The following is a 23,313-nucleotide window of genomic DNA, read 5'->3' on the forward strand; positions in this document are numbered from 1 at the left end:
TCCAGAAGCTTGAAAAGCTTCCTTCCAGAAGCTTGGAAAGCTTCCTTCCAGAAGCTCGGAAAGCTTCCTTCCAGAAGCTTGGAAAGCTTCCTTCCAGAAGCTCGGAAAGCTTCCTTCCAGAAGCTTGGAAAGCTTCCTTCCAGAAGCTTGGAAACCTTCTTTTCAGAAGCTTGGAAAGCTTCTTTCCAGAAGCTTGGAAAGCTTCTTGCCAGAAGCTTGGAAAGCTTTCTTTCAGAAGCTTGGAAAGCTTTCTTTCAGAAGCTTGGAAAGCTTTCTTTCAGAAGCTTGGAAAGCTTTCTTTCAGAAGCTTGGAAAGTTTCCTTTCATAAGCTTCTTTTCAGCAGCTTGCAGCTTGCAAAGCTTGTTTCCAGAAGCTTGTAAATTTTCCTTCAAGAAGCTTGAAAAGCTTTTATTCAGAAGCTTGTAAAGCTTCCTTCCAGAAGATGCTTGGAAAGCTTCCCTTCAAAAGAAGCTTGCCCAACTAACATTTTCAGCGCTATAAGCTTCAGTCATTTGCTTTCTGTTGTGTAACCATCGAGTAAAAGCAGTCAACGCTGAATAAAAGGAAAGCTAGTCAAATATAAATCATAAGCTAATACACGACTGCAAAACAAGCACCATACAGCTACCAAACTCGGTTTTCAGAAATCCATTGCTTGTCACTGGGGCTGCCTTTACTCTACCCTATTCCAACTCCGGGAGATTTCCCGGAAGATGTGAAAACTTGAACACATCGAATAGGAGTCCCCACTAACAAAACAGCTGCTACTATACAGTACAATTCATTATACTGACAAATCCCCAAACCAGCAGCGCTTTAAAGGCCGTTATGCGATTTCATTACGGCTAGAAGCTGTAGTAAAGAAACTGTTGGTTTACCAACACGGCTTGTCGGATATAAACATTATTGTCAAAACAAACTTTAAGCGGGATATATAGCTACTACACAAATTCTTTACAGCTATCCATGTATGTGCTGTGAAATTATTTGGGTTGCTTTTATTGCACTTTAATTCAATGCCGGAAGATTTGCCGGAAGATATGCAAATCGAGTAAGAGTCCCAGCCACTACAACAGCTGCTTTTATACAGTACGTTTTGTAATGTTGCCAAAACACAAAACAGCAGCGCTTCGTAGCCGTTTAAAGAACACTCTTTCAGCTAGAAGCTGTGAAGAAGAATCTGTTGGCGCACCCACACAGCTTGTTCAATTAGCCTGTGCATGCCGGCGGAATCGACATACAAATGACACTAACGAGTGGAGCTTTTAAGTCGACCATTTAAAGCTTTCAACAGTGTTCGACATTCGATGAGAAAATCTTATTGGAATCTAATTGGAATCGTAAACAACAGCTTATTCCCATTGAACTCTGAAATTCAATTCAACCGTTATTTTTAAGTTAAAAATATGATTTTTTGTCACGCGAAAATCGATTTTTTTCGTAAGCGTGTGTAGGACGTATTGCGACCAGGGCGCAAAATTTTCGAGCAGACAAGCTGAAGTTCACCTTGCGGCAAATTTCATTCACTTGCCTAAAAATCTATTGTTTCAACCGCGATGACAATTGACTTACGTGAAGGTAAGTGATACTTCAAAGATTATCATTAGTTAATACTAGGTATGCACCTTAAACGGAATCGCTCAAGTAGCTTTCCAGTGCATTCTTTTTCCTTGACCGGAATGGTCAAGAAATTCAACACAGCAAGCTCCCATTGATTTGACGTTCCGTCTCAGCTCCGTACTGGGGTCAAAAAAAGTAAAATTATTTTTAGTTTCTTGACCTGCCTGAATTTTTCTTGTGATCTGCGTACTACCCAAACAAAAAAAAAATGAAGATCAAAGTAGATTAGAATTAACAGAATAAATTATAAACAGTTACGGCAAGTAGGGTCTTGCACCATTTGGGCAGGTGTACCTATTTTGGGCACTTGTCGCTATAACTAAGCCAATTTCAAACCGTTTGATTTGAATTTTTGTATAGAGTTAGGCATGTACAGTATCTAACTCTGTACAAAGATTCAAATCAATCTGTTTGAAATTGACTTAGTTATAGCGACAAGTGCCCAAAAAGGGTACACCTGCCCAAATGGTGCAAGACCCTATAACAATAACTGGAAATTCAATGCTTCTTTATACATTTTGTCGTTAAATTAATGCAAAACTACAAACTAGAAAGGTGATTTTTTCAACGGCTGGAAGTAAATTCGTCTGTGGTTCGTCTCTTAGATGAAGAAAAAATTAAAAAATCGAAAAATGGTGTAATTTTCAGATTATAATATCTCACAAAACGCAAAAAATCGCAACCTGATTTTTCAGCAAATGCACATCAATACTAGGCAAACAAACTGTCGAAAATTTGGAGAGGTACCACCTTTACTAATACATACTATTACAAAAGATCAGATATTTCAAAAACACTTAAAATTAAAATTAAAATTTTAGTTTGCGATTTTTTGCGTTATGTGAGATAAATATTATAATCTGAACATTGAAATAACGGTTGAATTGAATGGGAAAAGCTGTTGTTTACGATTCCAATTAGATTCCAATCAGATTTTCTCATCGAATGTCGAACACTGTTGAAAGCTTTAAATGGTCGACAAAAAAGCTCCACTCGTTAGTGTCATTTGTATGTCGATCCCGCCGGCATGCACAGGCTAATGTAAGCTTTTACAGCAGGATGAAGTTGGGTAAGGTTTCTTGTGGCACAATTATGAAGCCTTGTCTGGAGTAAAACAAAACGGGCTATTTTCTATGTTATTTATATATAGCAGTGTGGCAGCGAGGACATCATCGGGACCAGTGGATACGGATATCGGGAGTTCGATTCCAAGTAGCGGCAAGTACTTTAATTATTCAATTTTAAAAATGATAATTCCAGTTCCACATGTATTGCATCACGGTATCCATAACCTAAATATATTTAATCGTTTAATTTGGGGATGCCGTAAAACTATTATTTAACAACTGCGAAAAGGCTGAAAAAGCGCCTTCTCAAGATGTTATTCAGTTAGTGGTTACATAGGAGCCGAGAAAAGAGCTATGACTAGCTGGCATAGAAGCTGATCGCACAGCATGTACAAGCTGATTAAGTTCGCCAGATTCATTGGTATAGGGCTTGCATAGAAGCTTCCTTCCATATGTACAACACAGTAACTCAGCATCAAGCCGTATTAAGGACGCTTTGTTGACGTTTACATTCGCAATAAATGTTAGTTGGGTGGAACGCTTCCTTCCAGAAGAAGCTTGGAACGCTTCTTTCCAGAAGAAGCTTAAAAAGCTTCCTTCCAGAAGAAGCTTGGAACGCTTCTTTTCAGAAGAAGCTTAAAAAGCTTCCTTCCAGAAGAAGCTTGGAAAGCTTCCTTCCAGAAGAAGCTTGGAAAGCTTCCTTCCAAAAGAAGCTTGGAAAGCTTCCTTCCAGAAGAAGCTTGGAAAGCTTCCTTCCAGAAGAAGCTTGGAAAGCTTCCTTCCAGAAGAAGCTTGGAAAGCTTCCTTCCAGAAGAAGCTTGGAAAGCTTCCTTCCAGAAGAAGCTTGGAAAGCTTCCTTCCAGAAGAAGTTTGGAAAGCTTCCTTCCAGAAGAAGCTTGGAAAGCATCCTTCCAGAAGAAGCTTGGAAAGCTTCCTTCCAGAAGAAGCTTAAAAAGCTTCCTTCCAGAAGAAGCTTGGAAAGCTTCCTCCCAGAAGAAGCTTAGAAAGCTTCCTTCCAGAAGAAGCTTATTATTATTCTTAGCTTTCTGTAAGTGAGAAAAGCCATCTTGAATCGAAAATGCACATTGTTGATAGGTATATGGTTCTTTCGAGAGATTTGTACCCCGGAAATTTGTAAGCAGATTTGAAATGGCATTCAAAAACGTTTTTTCTATTGAATGCAACTGTCTTGTGGATATTCGAAAACAAAAAAAAGAAGTTGAACCTTATAAAATCTCATATTCTTAAAAACATTAAAATCACATTTCACACTAGAACCTATTGTATCTTAAATACTTATCATCTAACCTAACCCTACCCTCTATTAGATTCAAGGCCCACTGGGAGGTGGCTCTTCGAACCCGGCGGAATGGGCCTTACAGAGCACGGCCATATCGGTCGGCACATGGCTGTCCAGTAGCTTTTTCAGCTTCTCCACCGGGCAGTACTTACTGCAGCCGGGAATCTCCAAGCTAATCGGCAGTTCTCCGACGTTCTTCTGGTAGACTCTCACCGAGTACTCGGCTGTCCGCCGGTTCTTGTACAGTTCGAACAGTGCCATGATGGCGTAGCCCGGCACTTGCTCCTTCCACACATTGAAGGCCGAAAGGATGTTGACCACCGTAGAATCGTGCCCGGCGTAGAGGAACATTTTCTTGTTCTTCGCCGGGGTCAGATCGGAAGCTATCACGGCTTCCCACTCGGAGATGGTCTTCTTCAGGAATGGGCCACCTTTGAGCCTTTTTAGCTCGTCGTTGTAGACGTTTAGCACGTAGCCAAAGGTGGTCAGTGGAAGCAATTTGTCCGGGTAGTAGTCTTTGGTCCACTCTGGTAAGGCCAGTCCGAATTCGTCCTCTGCTTTTAGAGTGCTGTATAGCGATTGGACATCGTCCGGAGTTCTGATGTCCATTCCGGTTATGATGGTGAGATTATCGAACAGTTCCTGATTACTGATGAGATATTGTTGAACCTCGGTGCTCTCCATGATTTCCATCAGAGCTTCGTGGTATCGTGGACAGGACTTCCGAACCAGCAGTAGCTGTAAGTGATATTGAATATAAAAGAATTCTTGAACGGCAAATCGTAGAATTACAAACCGTGTCCTGATCCAAGGGTTCGCTGAAGAAGGGAATTGGCTGCCAGTTGAGATCCTTGTTCCACTCTTGAACGGTTTCCACAGGTGGATAGAGCGAAGCCAGTACCAACTCAATGGACATTTGGGTCCGTGAAACACCCGTACTTTGGGCGAAGATTTTATCTGAAAGGTACAGCTTTCCCAGTAGCTTCGCGTAGCGTTTGCGTAGCCATATGCCGATGTCGTACAGGCTTCTTTTGCCGAACTGAAAAAAAAATTAGAATAGTCAGGGCATTTCTAGAAGAGACTCGATTATATTCCATGACATACATTCGTGAGTTGACCCCATCCATAAGGGGTGAAAGTGTTGTTGACTAGAGGATCATTGGGATAAGTGTCAGCCGGTGTCCGTTGGCCGTGGCGGAAAACCTGTTAAAAATTTAAAGAATTCCTCAATTATGTCGAAATGCGTGCTTAAAAAGGTTGGTTTTTGTTAACATTGGGGGAATTATGGCTTCGGCTAGGGCTTCGGTGCAGTTTTCCATTCTATTTTTGACAACGTTTGATTGCTCTGACATTCATGCAGACAACAGAAAACACGTGTTGGATGAACAATTTACGATTTCATTTATGAAAAGATATCCACTTGCTCCAGTGGGAATCGAACCCACGACTCCCAATTCGCTAGACGGGTGCTTCTTTCTTCCAAGCTCTGACATTCATGCACATTGCATACAATAGAGATAGGAACAAACCATGCGCATAAGTGAAATCGAGTTCAGTTCTGTGCCTTCAGGGCACGAAGATGGTCAAGTGGTTCCGTAGCTTGGAGGAAAGAAGCGCCCGTCTAGCGCTAATTGGAAGTCGTGGATTCGATTCCCAATGGAGCACATGGATTTCTTTTCATAATTGTTTTATATACCTCAATACTAGATATACTCATCTCAGAGCATAACCCTATAGAACTGTCAATTGACGTATTCCCGAAAGCATGCTTGGAAGAATTTTTGTCTCGTAAATAAAAACCTTGAATGTTTCGAAACCCTTGGAGTTATTCCTGTGAAAAAGGAAGGAAATGCCTATAGAAATTATTGAAGAATTTCCTGCAGGTTTCCTGGTGAATTTCCTAGAGAAATCCCGGGAGGATTCCCTGGGAGAATTTAAAAAAGACTCTTCCCTGGGAAAATTCCTGAAGGATTCCCTGGATTAATGTCTTAGTGCACTTTTAGCACGTGAGTATTTATATGTTTAAAGTAAGTCACAGTTACTTCTGCGGAATTCCAGAAGAAGTCACTTGAAGAATTCCTAAAGCAATTCTTGGAATAATTCCCAAAGTAATCCCTGGAAGACTTCCTGAGTAAATACTTGAACAAACACCAGGGATGAATTCCTGGAGGAATTTCTACAGGAATGCCTGAAGGAATCCTGGAATCCCTGGAGGAATTTCTGAAAGTTTTGTTGGAGGAACCCCTGGATAAATTCTGGGAGGAATCTATAGAGGAATTTCTGAAGAATCTGTAAAGGAATTCTTAGAGAAATCCCTGAAGTAATTCCTGGAAAAATCTCTAGAGAGAATCCTGGAGGAATGCCTGGAAGAACTTCTGAACAAATTCCTGGCATAATTCTTGGATAAATTTCTGGATGAATTCTTGGAGAAATCACTGAAAGAATTCCTGGAGGAATTCCTAAAAAAAAACTCCAGAGGAACGCTAGGAGGAATTCTTAAAAAAAATCATGAAAAATCTTTCGAGAAATTCCAGGAGGATTTCCTGGAAAAAATCCTTGGAAGAACTTCGGGAGGGTTTCCTGGAGGAATCTCTGGAAAAATATCTGGATAAATTCATGGAGGAATCCCTGAAGCAATGAATTAAATGCTTTGGCTGTTTTCCTACTCTCCGCCCCGACCAATGTGGCGCTAGCTTCTATGCGCGAAAAATCGCTAAAAGTAAATCGCAAAAATATTGTATGGCGAATAGCATCTTAAGGCGTATTTCTCGAAGTGGAACACATAATTCGAAAAAATATTTGGTAGCGGTTGTGCTCAATCATGACCGGTTTAGTGCCTACCAAATATTTTTTCGGTAAAAGCTTTTCATTTCGAGAAATTCGAGTTTAGATGCTTTTCGCCATACAAAATAAAATGATTTTACTCCTGCTGACCGACATTGAACGCACTCCCTGCGGGTAATCCATTCCCTTGAGGAAATGCTGGAGGAATCCCTGAAAAAATGCTGAAAATATTCTTGGAGAATTTGCTGGAAGAATCTTTGAAGAAATCCCTAGAGGATTTACTGCAAAAATTCCTGGAGGAAGTGCTGACATAATTTCTGAAGCATGTCCAGGAACAATTCCTGGAGGAGTTCCTGGAGAAGTTTCTGGGGTAGTTCCTGGAGGAATTCCTGGAGAAGTTCCTGGAAGAGTTCCTAGAAAAAATCCTGGATGAATGTCTGCAGGAATTTCTAGAGGAATTCTTGAAAGAATTACTGGATAAATTTCTGGAGAAATCTCTAGAGGAATTCTGGGAGATTTCTGTCTCTTTTTTATTATTTTTCTGTTTTTAAAAAAACTTCCTAGAGGTATTCCTCGAAAAATTTTCGAAGGAATTCCTGAGGGAATCTCGGTGGGAATCCTTGTAGAAATTTATGGAGAAATCCCTGGGGCATCCCCTGAAACAATTCCTGGAGGAATCCCTGAAAAATTCTTTGAGATATCGATAATTCTGAAAAAAAAAATCCTGGAAGAATTTCTGAAGAAATCCTTAGAAGGTTTCCTGGAAGAATCCTTGGAGGAATTTCTAGAGAAATATTCGAAGGATTTCCTGGAGGAATCCCTCGAGAAATTCTTGGAGAAATCCCTGAAGAAATTGCCTTATGGAATCCCCGAAAAAATCTTGAAGGTATTCCTGGAAGTGTTTTCTGGAAGAATTTCTGAACAAATCCCTAGAGGGTTTCCTGGAGAAATTGCTGACGACATAGTTTCTGAAGGATGTCCTGGATATTTCTGGAGAAATACCTGAACAAATTGTTGGAGAAATTTCTGGAGAAATTCATGGAGATATTCCTGCAGAAATTCTTGTAGGAATCCCTGAAGGAATTCCTGGAGGTATATCGACGAATTCTTGAAACAATTACTGAATGAATTTCTGGAGGAATCTCTCTAGAGGAATTCTGCGAGCAATTTCTGAAAAAAAAAACCTTGAAATTCCTGGTGCAATCTTTGAAAGAGTTCCTAGGTGAATCCTTGGTGACATTCGTGGAGAAATCCCAGGAAAAATCCCTGAAGAAGTTCCTGGAGGAATTCTTAGTAGAATTTCTGGTGGAATCCCTGCACTTGTCCCTGCAGCAATTCCTAAAGGAAATTTGGAAGAATTCCTGAAAGAATCACTGGAAAAATTCTAGAAGGTATACCTAGAGAAAATCTTGGAAAAATTCCTGAAGGAAACCCTGAAGGATTTGTTGAAGCAATTCCTGGATGAATTGCTGACAGAGTTTATGGAGAAATTCTTAGATGAATTTCTGGTGAAATTCCTGAAGAAATTCTAGAGGAATTCCTCAAGCAGACCCTGTTTAAATTCCTGGATGATATACTGGAGGAATGCCTGCATGAATCTCTAGAGAAATTTCTGGCGGACTTTCTAGAAGAACCTCTTGGTGAATTTCTGGTTGATTTTTTAAAGAAATCTTTGCAGGAATTCCCAGAGGCATCCCTGGAAGAATTCCTAGAGGAATTCCAGAAGAAATTTTTGGAGGAATCTCTTAAGAAATTGCAGTTTGAATTCATGGAGAAATTCTGAAGGGATTCGTAGAAGAGTCCGTGGAGGAATCCCTAGAAGAATTACTGAAGAAACTCCAGAAGTAATTTCAGAAGCAATTTCAAGGGGAATTTCTAAGGAAATCCCTAAACCCCCTGAAGAAATACAGAATAATTTAATGGAAGAGTTTCCTAAAGAATACAAGGAGGAATTCCTGAAGGAATCCTAAGAAGTGTTCCTTAGCAGGGATGCCAGTTTATTTGATCAAAAAATCTGTATCAATACAGATTTTTCTGTATCGCCATATTTGAGGGTATATTAGACACCGAGAGTCCTAGATTTCAATGGAAACTAACAAAAAAGTACTACTGTTTGACGGACTTTAATTTTTACTTGTATTGATTTTTCTGAAACATGTGTGAAAATGTACAAATTTTCATAAATTCTTTAGAGATTAAGCAGCATTTTACAAAGTTTTCATTGAATGCATTGAACATAACTTAAAATTTTATGTTTTCTGGAGAAATCTGTATCACATTCTAAAAATCTGTATTTTTCTGTACTCTGTATCTTGTCTGTATAGAAGGTCAAAAATCTGTATAATACAGAACAATCTGTATATCTGGCATCTTTCTAATGCTGCACACGGTAGTGTAAACAAACATTTTGCCAACGGGAAAAAGCGGTTGATATGATTAATTAAACAGCAGTTTCTGCTGCAGTGAAAACTAGCTTTGAAGTGCCACAGAGCTTTTGTGGAGCGTGAATTAAATGTTGGTTCGGAAAAAAAAACAAGAAAAATTGTCATCTCGTAAGTGGAGTAAAATATAAATGTAAAATTTTGCGTAATTTTTCGATTTTCAGTGCTATAGGGGCTGGTTATTGATAGTCTACATCTTTTTTTGCTTCCATCTGATAAGCCATTGGCAAAGTTAAGTTGGAATACCTGTAAATTTTGGCTATTTTCCGTCTTATATGACGGGAATTGGTGTATACCACTCTACTTCGTCATATACGTTAATGAATAACATTAATAACTTCAAATATATCACCAATATTAACTCTTTCGAAGCTTACCAGGTAAATAAATGAACTAAAATCACAACTTATAACCATATTTTCATACCTTTTTTAGTTAAGGAAAGCATCCCCCCATAAATCCCGTCTACTTTCCAACTCCAGATATTTATGAAGGTGGTCCAAGTTCTTAGACCTATTCTAAGTAGATATCGTTTCAGCGCTGATCGTAAGGACCTGGCCCGGTGTTGGATAAAGAGATTGTTCAAGGAAAAATTTGCCTAGTTCTAGACTGCTTTTCTGGCGCATTAAACATGTTAACACTCCCACTGCCATGCTATAAATCACTTACACCAACTGCCATGCCTCAAAACAGTGGGAACGGTATTTTTCAACTGCTAATATCTCAGCCGTTTTTTATCCGATTTGCAAAATTTTTGAAGCTATGAATTTTCCCAGCCTTCTAGATGAATATAAAATTTTCAAACTATGGATTTGACCAAAGGTCTATTTTTGAGTACTCAAAAACTCGGAGCAAGTACCTTAAAAAATACTGTTTTTCTGGAGCCATTCCGAATGTAAATTAGTTTCCACGCATATTTTAATGTTGAATTGCCCATATTAATAAAGCAAAATTATTGCAAAGAAATATATGGAGATACTCATTATTTAAGACTATAAAATCTTCACAAAATTACGTAAAATACAGAAAATTTGTATATTCGATTTGAACTTTGTATTCATCGCGACAACCCCTGTGTTTTATTGCTTGAAACCAATCACGTGCACATGAGAAATCTTTTTCCAAACGATTGTGAAAAGTATGAATCTCAGAAACTACAAAATTTTCATAAAATCACGTATAATACAGGAAATTAGTATTTTCAGTTTGAACTTCACGTTCATCGCGACAATCTCCATGTTATATTGCTTGAAAACAATCACGTGTACATAAGAATACATTTACAGATAAATGAGGACAAGTGTGATTCATAAAAACTACAAAATCTTCACAAAATTACGTGTAATACAGAAAATTTGTATATTCGGTTTGAACTTTACATTCATCGCGACAACCCCTGTGTTTTATTGCTTGAAAACAATCACGTGTACATGAGAAAATTTTTTCAGAACGATTGTGAAAAGTGTGTATTTTAGGAACTACAACATTTTCACAAAATCACGTATATACAGGAAATTTGTCTTTTCAGTTTGAACTTCACGTCCATCGCGACAACCCTTGTGTTTAGCTTGAAAACAATCACGTGCACATGAGAAAGCTCTTTCCAAACGATTGTGAAAAATGTGTATTTTAGAAACTACAAAAGTTTCATAAAATCACGTATAATACAGGAAATAAGTATTTTCAGTTTGAACTTTACGTTCATCGCGACAATCCCCATGTTATATTGCTTGAAAATAATCGCGTGTACATAAGAATACATCTACAGATAAATGGGGACAAGTGTGAATCATAAAATTACAAAATCTTCACAAAATTACGTATAATACAGAAAATTTGTATATTCGGTTTGAACTTTACATTCATCGCGACAACCCCTGTGTTTTATTGCTTGAAAACAATCACGTGTACATGAGAAAACTTTTTCCGGACGATTGTGAAAAGTGTGTATTTTAGGAACTACAACATTTTCACAAAATCACGTATATTACAGGAAATTTGTCTTTTCAGTTTGAACTTCACGTCCATCTCGACAACCCTTGTGTTTATTGCTTGAAAACATTATTGTACGTGATTGTACATTAGAAAACTTCTTCCAATCGATTGTGAAAAGTGTGCGTTTTAGTAACTACAAAATTTTCACAAAATCACGTATAATACAGGGAATTCGTATTTTCAGTTCGAACTTTACATTCATCGCGACAATCCTTGTGTTTTATTGCTTGAAAACAATCACGTGCACATAGGAAAACTTTTTCAAAGCATTTGTGAGAAGTGTGAATCATCAAAACTACAAAATCTTCACAAAATTACGTACAATACAGAAATGTTGTATATTCGGTTCGAACTTTACATTCATCGTGACAATCCTTGTGTTATATTGATTCAAAGCAATCACGTGTATATAAGAATAAATTTACAGATCACTGGAAACATGGATTCCTACAATTTTTTTTCTTCTAGGCATTCCTACAGAATTTTTTTCAAGAATTGTTGAGAAAACTTTCCTGGGATTTCCTAAGTAATTCCTCGGACCTGGTGTGATGGTTAGTTAAAGCACAGGCATTTCACCCCGAGGACCTGGGATCAAATCCCACTCCCGAAAAAACACACACAATGTGCGTTCTTCCTTCGGAAGGGACGTAAAGCGTGGGTCCCGAGATGAACTAGCCAAGGGCTAAAAATCTCGTTAATACAGATAAAAAAATTATTCCTCATGGGATTGCTTATGAGATTCCTCATTGAATTTCTTCAGGAATTCATCCTGAGATTATTTCTTCTGTGTTTATTTCAGGAATAATTTTAAAAATTCCTCCAAGAACTCCCCAGGAACTCTTTTAAGAATTTCTTTAGGACTTCCTCTTGGAATTCTTTCAGGAATTCCTCCAGGAATTAATCCAGTACTTTCTCCAGGAACTTTTTATAGATTCCCTTAGGAATGCCTCTTGGAATTGCTTCCATGATTCATCCTGGGGTTTCTACAGGAACGCCTGCAGGGATTCCTTCAGGAACTGCTACAGGGATTCATCCAAAAGTTCATCCACTCTTTCTACAATTACTTCAGGATTTCTCCAAGAATTCCATCTGTGATTTATTCAGGAACTTACCATAGGATTTCTCCACGAATTAGTTCAGGAATTCCTCTCAGAATTCTTCCAGTGATTTCTCTGGGGATTGTTACAGGGATTCCTCTTAAAACTCCTCCAAGGAATCCTACTGAAATGCCTCTAATTTTTTTTATCATATTCCTCTAGGAATTCCTTCAGAAATGCTTCCAGGAATTCTTGCAGAGATTCCTCCAGGAGTTCTCCAGAGATTCCTCAGGAAATCCCTACACGCTTTCCTCTAGGGTATCTTCCAGAAACTCCTCCAGGAAATTCTCCAAGGCTTCACTCGGGAATTCCTTCTGTGGTTCTTTCTGGATCAACTTATTTTAAAAATTCCCCCAGTAACTTTTCTTAGGATTCCTTCAGGAATTTCTCCTTATATTCTTTAAGGAACTCCTCCAGGTATAAATTCAGTACTTCCTTCAGGAACTGTTTAGGGATTCTCTTGGGAATTCCTTGGGATTCTTCAGGAATTCCTCTAGAGTTTTCTTCAGAAACTGCTGTAGGGATTCCTCCAAGAATTCCATTAGGAATTTCCCTAGGAATTCCAACAGGATTTTTTTCCAGTAATTATTCAGGGGATTCCTCCAAGGGTTTTTCCAGATACTCCTACAGGAATTCCTGCAAAGATTTCTCCAGGAACTTATTCAAGGTTTCCTCCAAGAATTCCACTACGAATTCTTCTCGGCATTCTTTTAGGAATTTTTTCAGGGATTTTCCAGGGATTCCAACTTGGATTCATGAAGAAAATTTTCCAGGGATCTTTTCAGCGATTCCTTCAGGGATCCCTCCTGATATTCCTCCAGGAATTCATGCAGGCATTCCTCAAATATAGGAAAATTCTCCAGAAAATTCACCAGGAAAATTGATCTAGAAACTCCTTCATAAATTCTGTCTTAAATCCATCCAAGAATTTCTCTATGAAATCCTTCAGGGATCCCTTCAAAAATTCTTCAAGGATTATCTCTAGGAAGACCCTTTGAAATTTTTCCAGGGATTCCTTCAGGAACTCTTCCAGATTTTCCTCCAGTAATTGCTGTAGCGATTCCTTCAGGAATTCTGCAAAGAGAATTCTTCCAGAAACTTCTTCGGGGATTTCTGCACGAATTTCTCTAAGGATTCCTCCAGGGATTTTTCAAAAATTCCCTTGAGGATTTCTTCATGAATTCCTCCAGAAATTCCTCCAGGAACTTTTCAAGATTTTTACAAAAAAATCTCCCAGAGTTCCTTAGAGATTCTTCCAGAAATTCATCCAATAACTATTTCAATGATTCCTCTAGGGGATTCCTCCAGGTAATCTTCCAGATATTCCTCCAGAAATTCTCACAGAAATATCTCCAGGAATTCCTCTAGGATTTAGTCTAGGAATTGCTCCAGGAACTCCTGCAGGAAAATCTCCAGGAAATGCCCCAGGAATTTCTTCAGGAATTGATACAAAAATTGCTCCTGGACATTCTTCAGAAATTATATCAGCAATTTCTCCAGGAATTTCTCCAGAAAATTCTTTAGGAATTTCTTCAAAAATTATTGCAGGAAATTCTCCAGGAATACCTTAAGGATTTTTTAGGAATTCCTTCAGGCATTTCTCCAGGAATTACTCCAAATATTGTTTCAACAATTGTTTCAATGATTTCTCCTGGGATTTCTCCATGAATTCCTCCAGGGCGTTTCTCAAGAATTCCTCCAGGAAATCCTTCGAAGATTCCTCCAAGAAATACTTCAAAGATTCATCCAGGAAATCGTTAAGAAATTCCTCTAAGAATCTTCTAGGGATTTCTTCAGAAATTCTTCCAGGATTTTTTCCAGGGATACTTTCAGGAATTCCTCTAGAAATTCCTCTAGGAGTTGCTTCAGGAATTCCTTCTGGGATTTCTCACAAATTTCTCTAAGGATTCCACTAGGCATTGGTTCAGTAATTCCTTCGAAAATTTCTCCAGGAATCCCTTCTGAAATTGCTCTAGAAAATCCTTCAGGAATTTCTCAAGGGATTTTTTCAGAAAAATAAATTTTCCAGATTTCCTTTAGAGATATCTCCAAAAATTCATCCAGTAATTCTTTCAAGAATTTCTCTAGAGATTCATCCAGGAATTCCTTCAAGGATTCCTCCAACACTTCTCACAGGAATACTTCTAGAAATTTCTCCAGGTATTCCTTCATAATTTTATCAAGGAATTTCTCCAGGAACTCCTCAGGGAATAATTTTTTTCAGGAATTCTTCCAGGAAATGCTCCTGGACATCTAGCAGATTTCAGATTTTTCCAGAGATTCTTCCGGGTAATTCTTCAAAAATTCATCCAGGAAATCCTCCAGATATTCCACTAAGGATTCTTCCAGAAAATCCTTCTGAAATTTCTCAAGGGATTTTTCTAGAAATTTCTCTAGAAATTCCTTCCAGAATTCCTCTGGATATTTCACCAGGAGTTGCTCCAAGAGCTCCATCAGGTATTTATCCAGGAATTGCTACTGGGTCTCATCCAAGAATTCCTCAGGGGGTTACGCCAGGAATTCATTTTAAAGTTGCTCCATGCATTCCTTCAGGATTCTCTCTAGAGATTTTTTCAGGAATTGCTTCAGACATTCCTCCAGGATTTCCTTCACGGATTACTCCAAGAATTTCTTCAGAGGTTCCTTCAGTAATTCCTCCAAGACTTTCTCTAGGAATTCCTTAAGAGATTTCTTCAAAAACTTTTCTAGGGATCCCTCCCATAATTCCTTCAGGATTTTTTTAAAGAAATTACTTCAAGGAACCCTCATGAAATTTATATAGGATTTCTTCTAGGAATTCCTCAAGAGATTTCTTCACAAATTTCTCGAAGGACTCCTCCCAGATTTTATCCAATAATTCCTCTTGATATAGTTTGAGATAATACTGCAGGGATTCCTTCGGAAATTCTTACGGCATTTTTCCTGGAAGTCTTCCAGGGATTACTCGTGGAATTCTACAAGTGATATCTTCAGAAATTCCTCTCAGGTTCTTTTTAAAATGTAGTAAGAAGTTCCTTCAGAAATTTCAGAAATTCTTCAGTCATCTTTTGCAGGGATGTATTTACGAATTTCTCCAGGATTATTTGATATTTGTTTTATTATTTCAACAATTTCTGGAGGAATTTATGCAGCGTATAGTATTGGAAGATAATTTAATAAAAATGCATACAAGAACCAGGAAATTATCCAAAGATTCTTTCAGTTATCCTTCCAGCAGTTTCTTCAGAAGTTTACTCAGCGATTCCATTAGTAATTCTTTCAATAAGCGAGACTATTAGTCCTCCAGGAAATCTTCCCAGCAACACACATGCCACAAAAAACCCACGGCAGGGCAGGTTTTAGATTATGCAGAAGTCACAGTGACTTACTATAAACATCTAGATACTTACATGCTAAAAGTGCTTTCATACATTTCTCCAGGGAATCCTTCAGGAATTCACCCAGGAAAGACTCTTTCGGAATTCTCCCATGAATTCATCCCGAAATTTCTCTCAAAAATGCACCAGGAATTCCTGCAGGATATTCTTTTCAAATTCTTCCAAACATTTTTCTTTGAATAAACTCTAGGATTTTTCTAAGGATCCTTCTGGAAATACGTTCATTGACATTTCTGTAGGATTATGTTCTGACATTAGTGCATGCAGTGCATATGGGTATATAATACCACCTTTAGAGATATTCCAGCAAGGATGTACTCGGAACAATTCAACTGAAGGTTATTTCAAAATAATTATACAAAGAGGATGCCGCTACGAACGTTGTGTTTTCACCAAAAATAAAACAAAATCTGTATGTTACGTAATTTTGTGAAGATATTGTAGTTCTAATAGTTCCTCATTCTCACAATCATTCTGAGAATGTATTCTTATGTACTTGATTATTTTCATGCAAAAAAACAATAAGGTTGTCACGATCAATGCTGAGCTCGAACTTAAAATACATTTATCTTGCATTATTGCAGTGGTTTTCAACCAGGGGGAATTCCCCCATAGGGGGGAATTTCGTTCTTTCATACGGGGAATTGCCAATTCAAGAATATTATCTTATGAATTTATCTAAAGAACGAAGAAACAATTTTCAACATTGAAAATTTTCAGTGTATCGTGAATCATCGTCATCAAAATGTAAGTGTACACTCTCAGAAAAAATCATGTAAATTTAAGTTCACTTGAATGCACATAAAAGGAGCGGCCCGTTTGACACTAATTTACGTCTTCTATCACAAATAAAGTCGAGCTAGCAATCGCTAGAGCTGAAGCGAGAGATAAAACATGTGTGAGTAAAACCCTGTATTTCACGTATTTTTTTTTGAATATTTTGTAGTTTTCAAGAATCATACTTATCATGCGCATGTGATTGTTTAAAAAAATAATACACAGGGGTTGTCGCGATGAATGTTGAGTTCCAACCACAAATACAAACTTCCTGTATTATACGTAAAATTGTGAAAACTGTGCAGTTTTTATGATTCATACTTCTCCCTATCGCTGTGGAAATGTATTCTTATGCATGTATGTGATTGTTTTGAAGCAATGAGAGACATGGATTGTTGCGACGGACGTGAAGTGTAAAACTGAAAATACAAATTTTTCAGTATTTCACGTAATTTTGTGTTTTTTTAGTTCCTAAGATTTACACATTTCACATTCGTTTTGAAAAAGTATTCTTATGCACATGCGATTGTTCTCAAGCAATAAAACACAGGGGTTGTTACGGCAAATGTGAAGTTCGAACCGAATATACTTATTTTCTGTATTATACGTAATTTTGTGAAGATTTTGTATTTTTTACGATTCACACTTCTCACTTTCGCGTTGAAAAGTATTCCTATGTACACGTGATTGTTTTCAAGCAATAAAACACTAGGGTTGTCGCGATGAATACAAAGTTTAAATCCAATATACAAATTTCTTGTAGTATACGTGATTTTGTGAAAATGTTGTAGTTCCTAAGATACACACTATTCACAAACGTTCGGAAGAAGTTTGTTCATGAACACGTGATTGTTTTCAAGCAATAAAACACAGGGGTTGTCGCGAGGATATATAAAGTTCAAACCGAATATACAAATTTACTATATTGTACGTAGTTTTGTGAAGATTGTGTAGTTTTTATGATTCACACTTGTCCCAATTTATCTGTAAATGTATTCTTATGTACACGTGATTATTTTCAAGCAATATAACATGGAGATTGTCGCGATGAACGTGAAGTTCAAACTGAAAATACTAATTTCCTGTATTATACGTGATTTTATGAAAATTTTGTAGTTTCTGAGACTCATACTTTTCACAATCGTTTGGAAAAAGATTTCTCATGTGCACGTGATTGTTTTCAAGCAATAAACACAAGGGTTGTCGCGATGGACGTGAAGTTCAAACTGAAAAGACAAATTTCCTGTATTATACGTGATTTTGTGAAAATGTTGTAGTTCCTGAAATACACACTTTTCACAATCGTTCTGAAAAAGTTTTCTCATGTACACGTGATTGTTTTCAAGCAATAAAACACAGGGGTTGTCGCGATGAATGTAAAGTTCAAACCGAATACACAAATTTTCTGTATTACACGTAATTTTGTGAAGATTTTGTAGCTTTTATGAGTCACACTTGTTCTCATTTATCTGTAAATGTATTCTCATGTACATGTGATTGTTTTCAAGCAATATAACATGGAGATTGTCGCGATGAACGTGAAGTTCAAACTGAAAATACTTATTTCCTGTATTATACGTGATTTTATGAAAATTTTGTAGTTTCTGAGATTCATACTTTTCACAATCGTTTGGAAAAATATTTCTCATGTGCACGTGATTGGTTTCAAGCAATAAAACACAGGGGTTGTCGCGATGAATACAAAGTTCAAATCGAATATACAAATTTTCTGTATTTTACGTAATTTTGTGAAGATTTTATAGTCTTAAATAATGAGTATCTCCATATATTTCTTTGCAATAATTTTGTTTTATTAATATGGGCAATTCAACATTAAAATATGCGTGGAAACTAATTTACATTCGGAATGGCTCCAGAAAAACAGCATTTTTAAGGTACTTGCTCCGAGTTTTTGAATACTCAAAAATGGAACTTTGGTCAAATCCATAATTTGAAAATTTTATACTCATCTAGAAAGCTGGGAAAATTCATAGCTTCAAAAATTTTGCAAATCGGATGAAAAACGGCTGAGTTATATCAAGTTGAAATTACCGTTCCCACTGTTTGGGAGGCATGGCAATGGGAGTGTTAATGAACGACCTATTCATTCAACACCGGTTATGCTATGATATGCTGAGCAATGTTCAAGCTGCTTTGAAAACTTGTATGAAGATTCTGTAGATATTAGTGTGGTGCATTTATGTAGGGTGGGGCGGGGCAAGATGGGTCGCATAAGGATGGATCACCATAACTTCGTAAATACAAATCGTATTGGTTTGTATTCGTCCGCTACTCTTTAATACACTAGTTAGCTATGCTAAAAGTCGATAAAAAGATCATTAAATACAAAATATGATGTTAAACGAGCAGTTTTAAAAAGTGATCGATTTTGCACCGTGAAAAAAGTGAGGGGCAAGATGGGTCACCTTTTAAGTAATTCACATTTTCTCAACTAAAAACGTCAAAATATAAGATTTGTTCCGCATTCATATATGCTCCATATCCATACTGAGTAAACAAGAGCTACTAGTAAACATTTTATAGATTTATTTGGAATGTAAAGCACTTTACGATTTGAGTGGTCCTAAAGCGACTTAAAAATCTATGTTTTCACTAAAAAAAATATCATAATTTTATGTTATAATTTTGAGTGTTCATTCCGCTTGATTGAAGTCATTTATGAGATAGTCTTGTAATAAAAAATAAATAACATTTGAATGCTCCAAAAATACGTTCAAAATTAAAGGTGACCCATCTTGCCCCGCGGCCGTTTATATGGAGATTATATGGAATGTATCGCATAAGAAAAATGGCTAAAAACCATTTTATTTTTTATTTCCAATGAATGTGAATAATTTTTCAATCAATGCCCCAAACTTTTGTATATTCATGCTGGTCATCTAACAAAATTATTAATATAAACAAAACATGAGTAATGCGCCCAAAAATGGCACTGACCCATCTTGCCCCGCGACCCATCTTGCCCCGCCCCACCCTACAAACAGTATTTCAAGATAGGTTGTCAGGTTGACAGCAAATTTAAAACAAAATTTTGATGTTGTGATAAATTATGATAACTTAGGTTGTTGTCGTTTTGGTCGTTTTAACGGTTTAAACATAAAAAATGAGAGCAGAAAAATGTTCCCATAATAGCAAGTTGAAAACAATTCCTGCTATCAGTGATAGTAAATTGATAACTGTGTTTGCTATCAGTACGAAAAAATAGAAAAAATCGATAAATATAGGGGTTTTTCAATTGATATGAAATCCTGAATGCCATAAGAATTACACTAATGATATACCCTAATAAACCAACACAATAAAACGGACCGTAATGTAGACGGTTCAACAATACCGCATACTATTCGAACTGTATCCCGAATGGGTGGTTAAGCAAATCTTATGGTTATCGTTTATGCGGGTGGGTACTCATTATACAAAGTTGCCTAGAAACTTTAAAATAGCTTCAAAACATTTTTTTTCTAATAGTTTGAAGTGACAGCAAAACGAATCTAAATTTGAAATCCAATTTAGTCAAGACAGACTGATATTAAAATGTGATATCAATTTGCAGCTGAATACAAATCCAGTTTTCGACTGGCTATCATTTTGTTGTTAGACTATGCTCGGGAGTCTAATACAGTATCGTATCGTATATTTCGGTACCAAACATTGGTATTACCGCTTTTTAAGCGTTCTTAATGGTACCTGCTATACCTGGTTACAGGGCCTCATTTTTTCTTTTTACAATAAGGGACATAGAATAGAATGCGTCAATTACCGAGGGATAGCACTCCTCAACTCTGTTTGTAGTTGAAGAGCACTTAACGTTCATCAGAGGGACTGAAAACAATTAACGCAGGGCCGAGTCCACTGGAGAAGGATGCATTCGGCGTAGATTTAACGGAGCGAGTTGTAACCCACCAAGTGTCCAATAAGCTAGTGGTATCGCCGCCCACAATATAGTGTGCTACTTTAGCTTTGGATTCGCGGTCAAACAGACTGGATTCTGTGGGGGTATCGCGCTAACCAAGCTCAACATAAAATCACCTGAGAAGATGAATTACATCTGGTTGCTCGACATCATCGCAATTCCGTAGTCGCGCGTCACTCGCTTATCAACAGACACAATTCATATTAATAAAACCGCTCATTTAACGGCATCGTCTAGCTGTTAATGACAATGTCTTTTTTATTAATTAGAGGCAAGATGAGTTATAAAACATCTCCATACCATGAACCCAGTCGGTTTCAATAGCGATAGTGCTGTTTATTTTGGAATGTTGATAACGTGTTTAAATAAATCATAAACAAACAAACATAGCAGTTTAGAAATCGCGATCGAAAAACTCTATCGTCATAATATTCAAAGGATCAACGATCAGGCCAATCGATCAATACACGGTTGTATGTACAGTGTACAGTGTGAATTAAAAACATCGTTAAGGTCTCAACTGGGACAAAACTGTTCTACAGGCATTTCCACAGTTATTAACTGTGAGATTCCTCTACTACTATGGCCGTTTTTTTGCATTCATATATCGTGTAGCAGACACGAATATGTGCACAAGGAAGTCAAAGAAATTTCCCATTACGAACCGACCGGGAATTGAACCCTCACCTTGGTCTTACTGAATGCCCGTGCGTTTACCGCTTCGGATAAGTATATGACAAGCCAGAATGCTAAACTACTCTATTCGTTGAATGTGAACAAATGAAAGTAAGTCAAATGGAGCACCTGTTTGTCTGTGACAATATTTTGTCTTGCTCCACAGACGAACAGTCGTAACACTAGGGCAATTTCCGTCGACCACGTTTTTAACGATTGTATTGAATTCATTTGGTGGACAGTCTCACACCCAGAGGCGTGTGGGTCGTTTTTCTTGAGATTTCTTAGGCGTTGTTCCACAAAACTGTACTTGTGCAACATCCTAACCAGATAGTGGTAGTGTACACTGAGCGATGGATGTTCGCGAAAATCATTCTAGCTGTTACGTCTCTTTGTCTGTGCTTGTTCTTTTGTTCGTTTGATTACTGCATACAAGAATGTTGTTCCTCCACTAAAAAGCTTAAGGTAGGGGCTGAACATAGTATATCATGGCTAATTTGATAGTTTTATGAAATATCATTCAAATTTTCCAAAAGTAGATTTGACATTCTCGAACATTATGAAATTCTGTACAATTTTAGTCATAACGATCCCTCACGATCAAATACCATTACACTCCAAATTTCACATCAGTCGATGATTATGTAAAATTGCATTGAATTTGTTGAGATTGAAGATTTGTATATCACCATGTATTCACAATCAACGTAGAAGAGTTCATCTTTCTACTTGTACTCACTCACGGTTAATGCCTACGACCTAAACAACTCACTCACCACGTGCACCTGCTTCAGCTCGTAATCTCGTGCGGCCCTTTCATAATCATCACCATCACTGCCACCTGACAACTGATCGGAAACTTCAATCAACTTTTTGGTCGTGGGTGCACTGTTCACTCCGTAGATGGTAACCACAATCAGCAGCGAGATGACTACGCTTCCCGTTAACATGATGAGCACGCGGCGACTTAAGGAATACATATTTTCGCCACTGCAGCGCTCCGTTTATATACAATGTCCGCGCCCCTGGAAATCTGCCTTTTTTCTGTTGTTGTTGTGTTTTATGTGTACAACGCAACAGCAAAAATGTTGAGAACTCCACAAAGTCGCCTTTTTCCGGTTTTGATTGGTGGCCCCTCAGAAATTACCCTGCCAAGTGCGTGGGATCGGAATCTCCGAAGGCATCGTACGGGCTGTTTGGTGTCCCAGGTACTCCACCAGCAGGATGGGGCCTTTGTCAGGGGGATGGAAAAGAAATAAAAAACAGAAAGTAGAAATATGTTAATTAAAAACAAAAGACATTCAAAGCGGAGATAACGAAAATTAAGAACGAATTATTTATGTATGGAAAATAGGGCGGGTAACCTATTCCCGTTAGAGTGGTTGAATTTTGGCGCTCAATTTTGAACATTGCAAAATAAACGAAAAGTGTTTAAATCGAGCATCGGTCAGCAACCACAATGCCTGACAACTAACCATGTCCATGTGGTCCTCGAAAACATTAGTAAGTTATGTCCTTTAGTTCTTGTAAATCTGTAGAAACATAAAACAGTAAAGTTTACTAAACTTTCGTTGAGACCTTACTGATCTGTACTACATTTTTATAACATTTAACCTAAGTTTTAGTAAGGTATGCGCACAGCAAAATCTGGCCAAAGAAAATCAAGCAGTAATAATTCATTCCAACTTGTTCCCAAACCAAAAGCAATTCATCGTAAAAAGCATTAATTTACTTTAAATCAACATCAAGACATTGCTGATTTGACTTGTTATATCCGTCATCTCGAGTTTTGAGCTTGAGTCCTTCCGTAAAGTTTTGCACAGTACCTTCGACCGCATGTCAAGAAATTTTTACCACCTTTGTGTCAAAATCAATCTTATTTTTCGATGAAAGCTGTCGTTCTTGACATTTTTTGAAGGTTCCAATTCACGGTTACTCAATATTTTTCAATTGGGTTGAGTTTTGAAGTGTATGAGATTTTACGTTTTTTGGAAAAATGCAGTACAATTTCTACATAGTTTTCTGCATACAAACGCAAGCATTCTCCGCCAAAAACAGGGGACAAAAATCAATTCAAATCAATACACAATATCTAAGCTTTTGAATAAGGGGTGCCAGCCATTTTTCCCGACATTTCCCGTAGTGAAAAAGATGATTTGCTGTACATGTATTTCTAAAAGTTCGGTTTTTCAAACCACAAATTCATATTGTTGACCAAACTATGTATTTCTTGCCAAACTTCGAT

At 37.5% G+C, this 23,313-nt stretch overlaps 1 protein-coding gene across 4 annotated transcripts in view; it reads right to left on the reverse strand.

Moving 5' to 3' along the window:
- Nucleotides 1-3,907: 3,907 nt before the first annotated feature.
- LOC109418076 (venom acid phosphatase Acph-1) overlaps nt 3,908-23,313 on the reverse strand; it is a 60,900-nt gene continuing 41,494 nt past the window's right edge. For all 4 annotated transcript variants that reach the window (XM_019692249.3, XM_062854045.1, XM_029870823.2 and 1 more), the window contains exons 2-5: nt 21,845-22,299; nt 5,093-5,191; nt 4,785-5,027; nt 3,908-4,726 (exon numbers count right to left, since the gene is read on the reverse strand). In XM_019692249.3, coding sequence (XP_019547794.2) covers nt 4,019-4,726; nt 4,785-5,027; nt 5,093-5,191; nt 21,845-22,048 — 1,254 coding nt within the window. In that variant the 5' untranslated portion in view covers nt 22,049-22,299 and the 3' untranslated portion in view covers nt 3,908-4,018. The remainder of the gene's footprint in view (nt 4,727-4,784; nt 5,028-5,092; nt 5,192-21,844; nt 22,300-23,313) is intronic.

Source organism: Aedes albopictus, chromosome 2 (genome assembly GCF_035046485.1).
Source record: "Aedes albopictus strain Foshan chromosome 2, AalbF5, whole genome shotgun sequence".
Taxonomy (NCBI): Eukaryota; Metazoa; Arthropoda; class Insecta; order Diptera; family Culicidae; genus Aedes; species Aedes albopictus.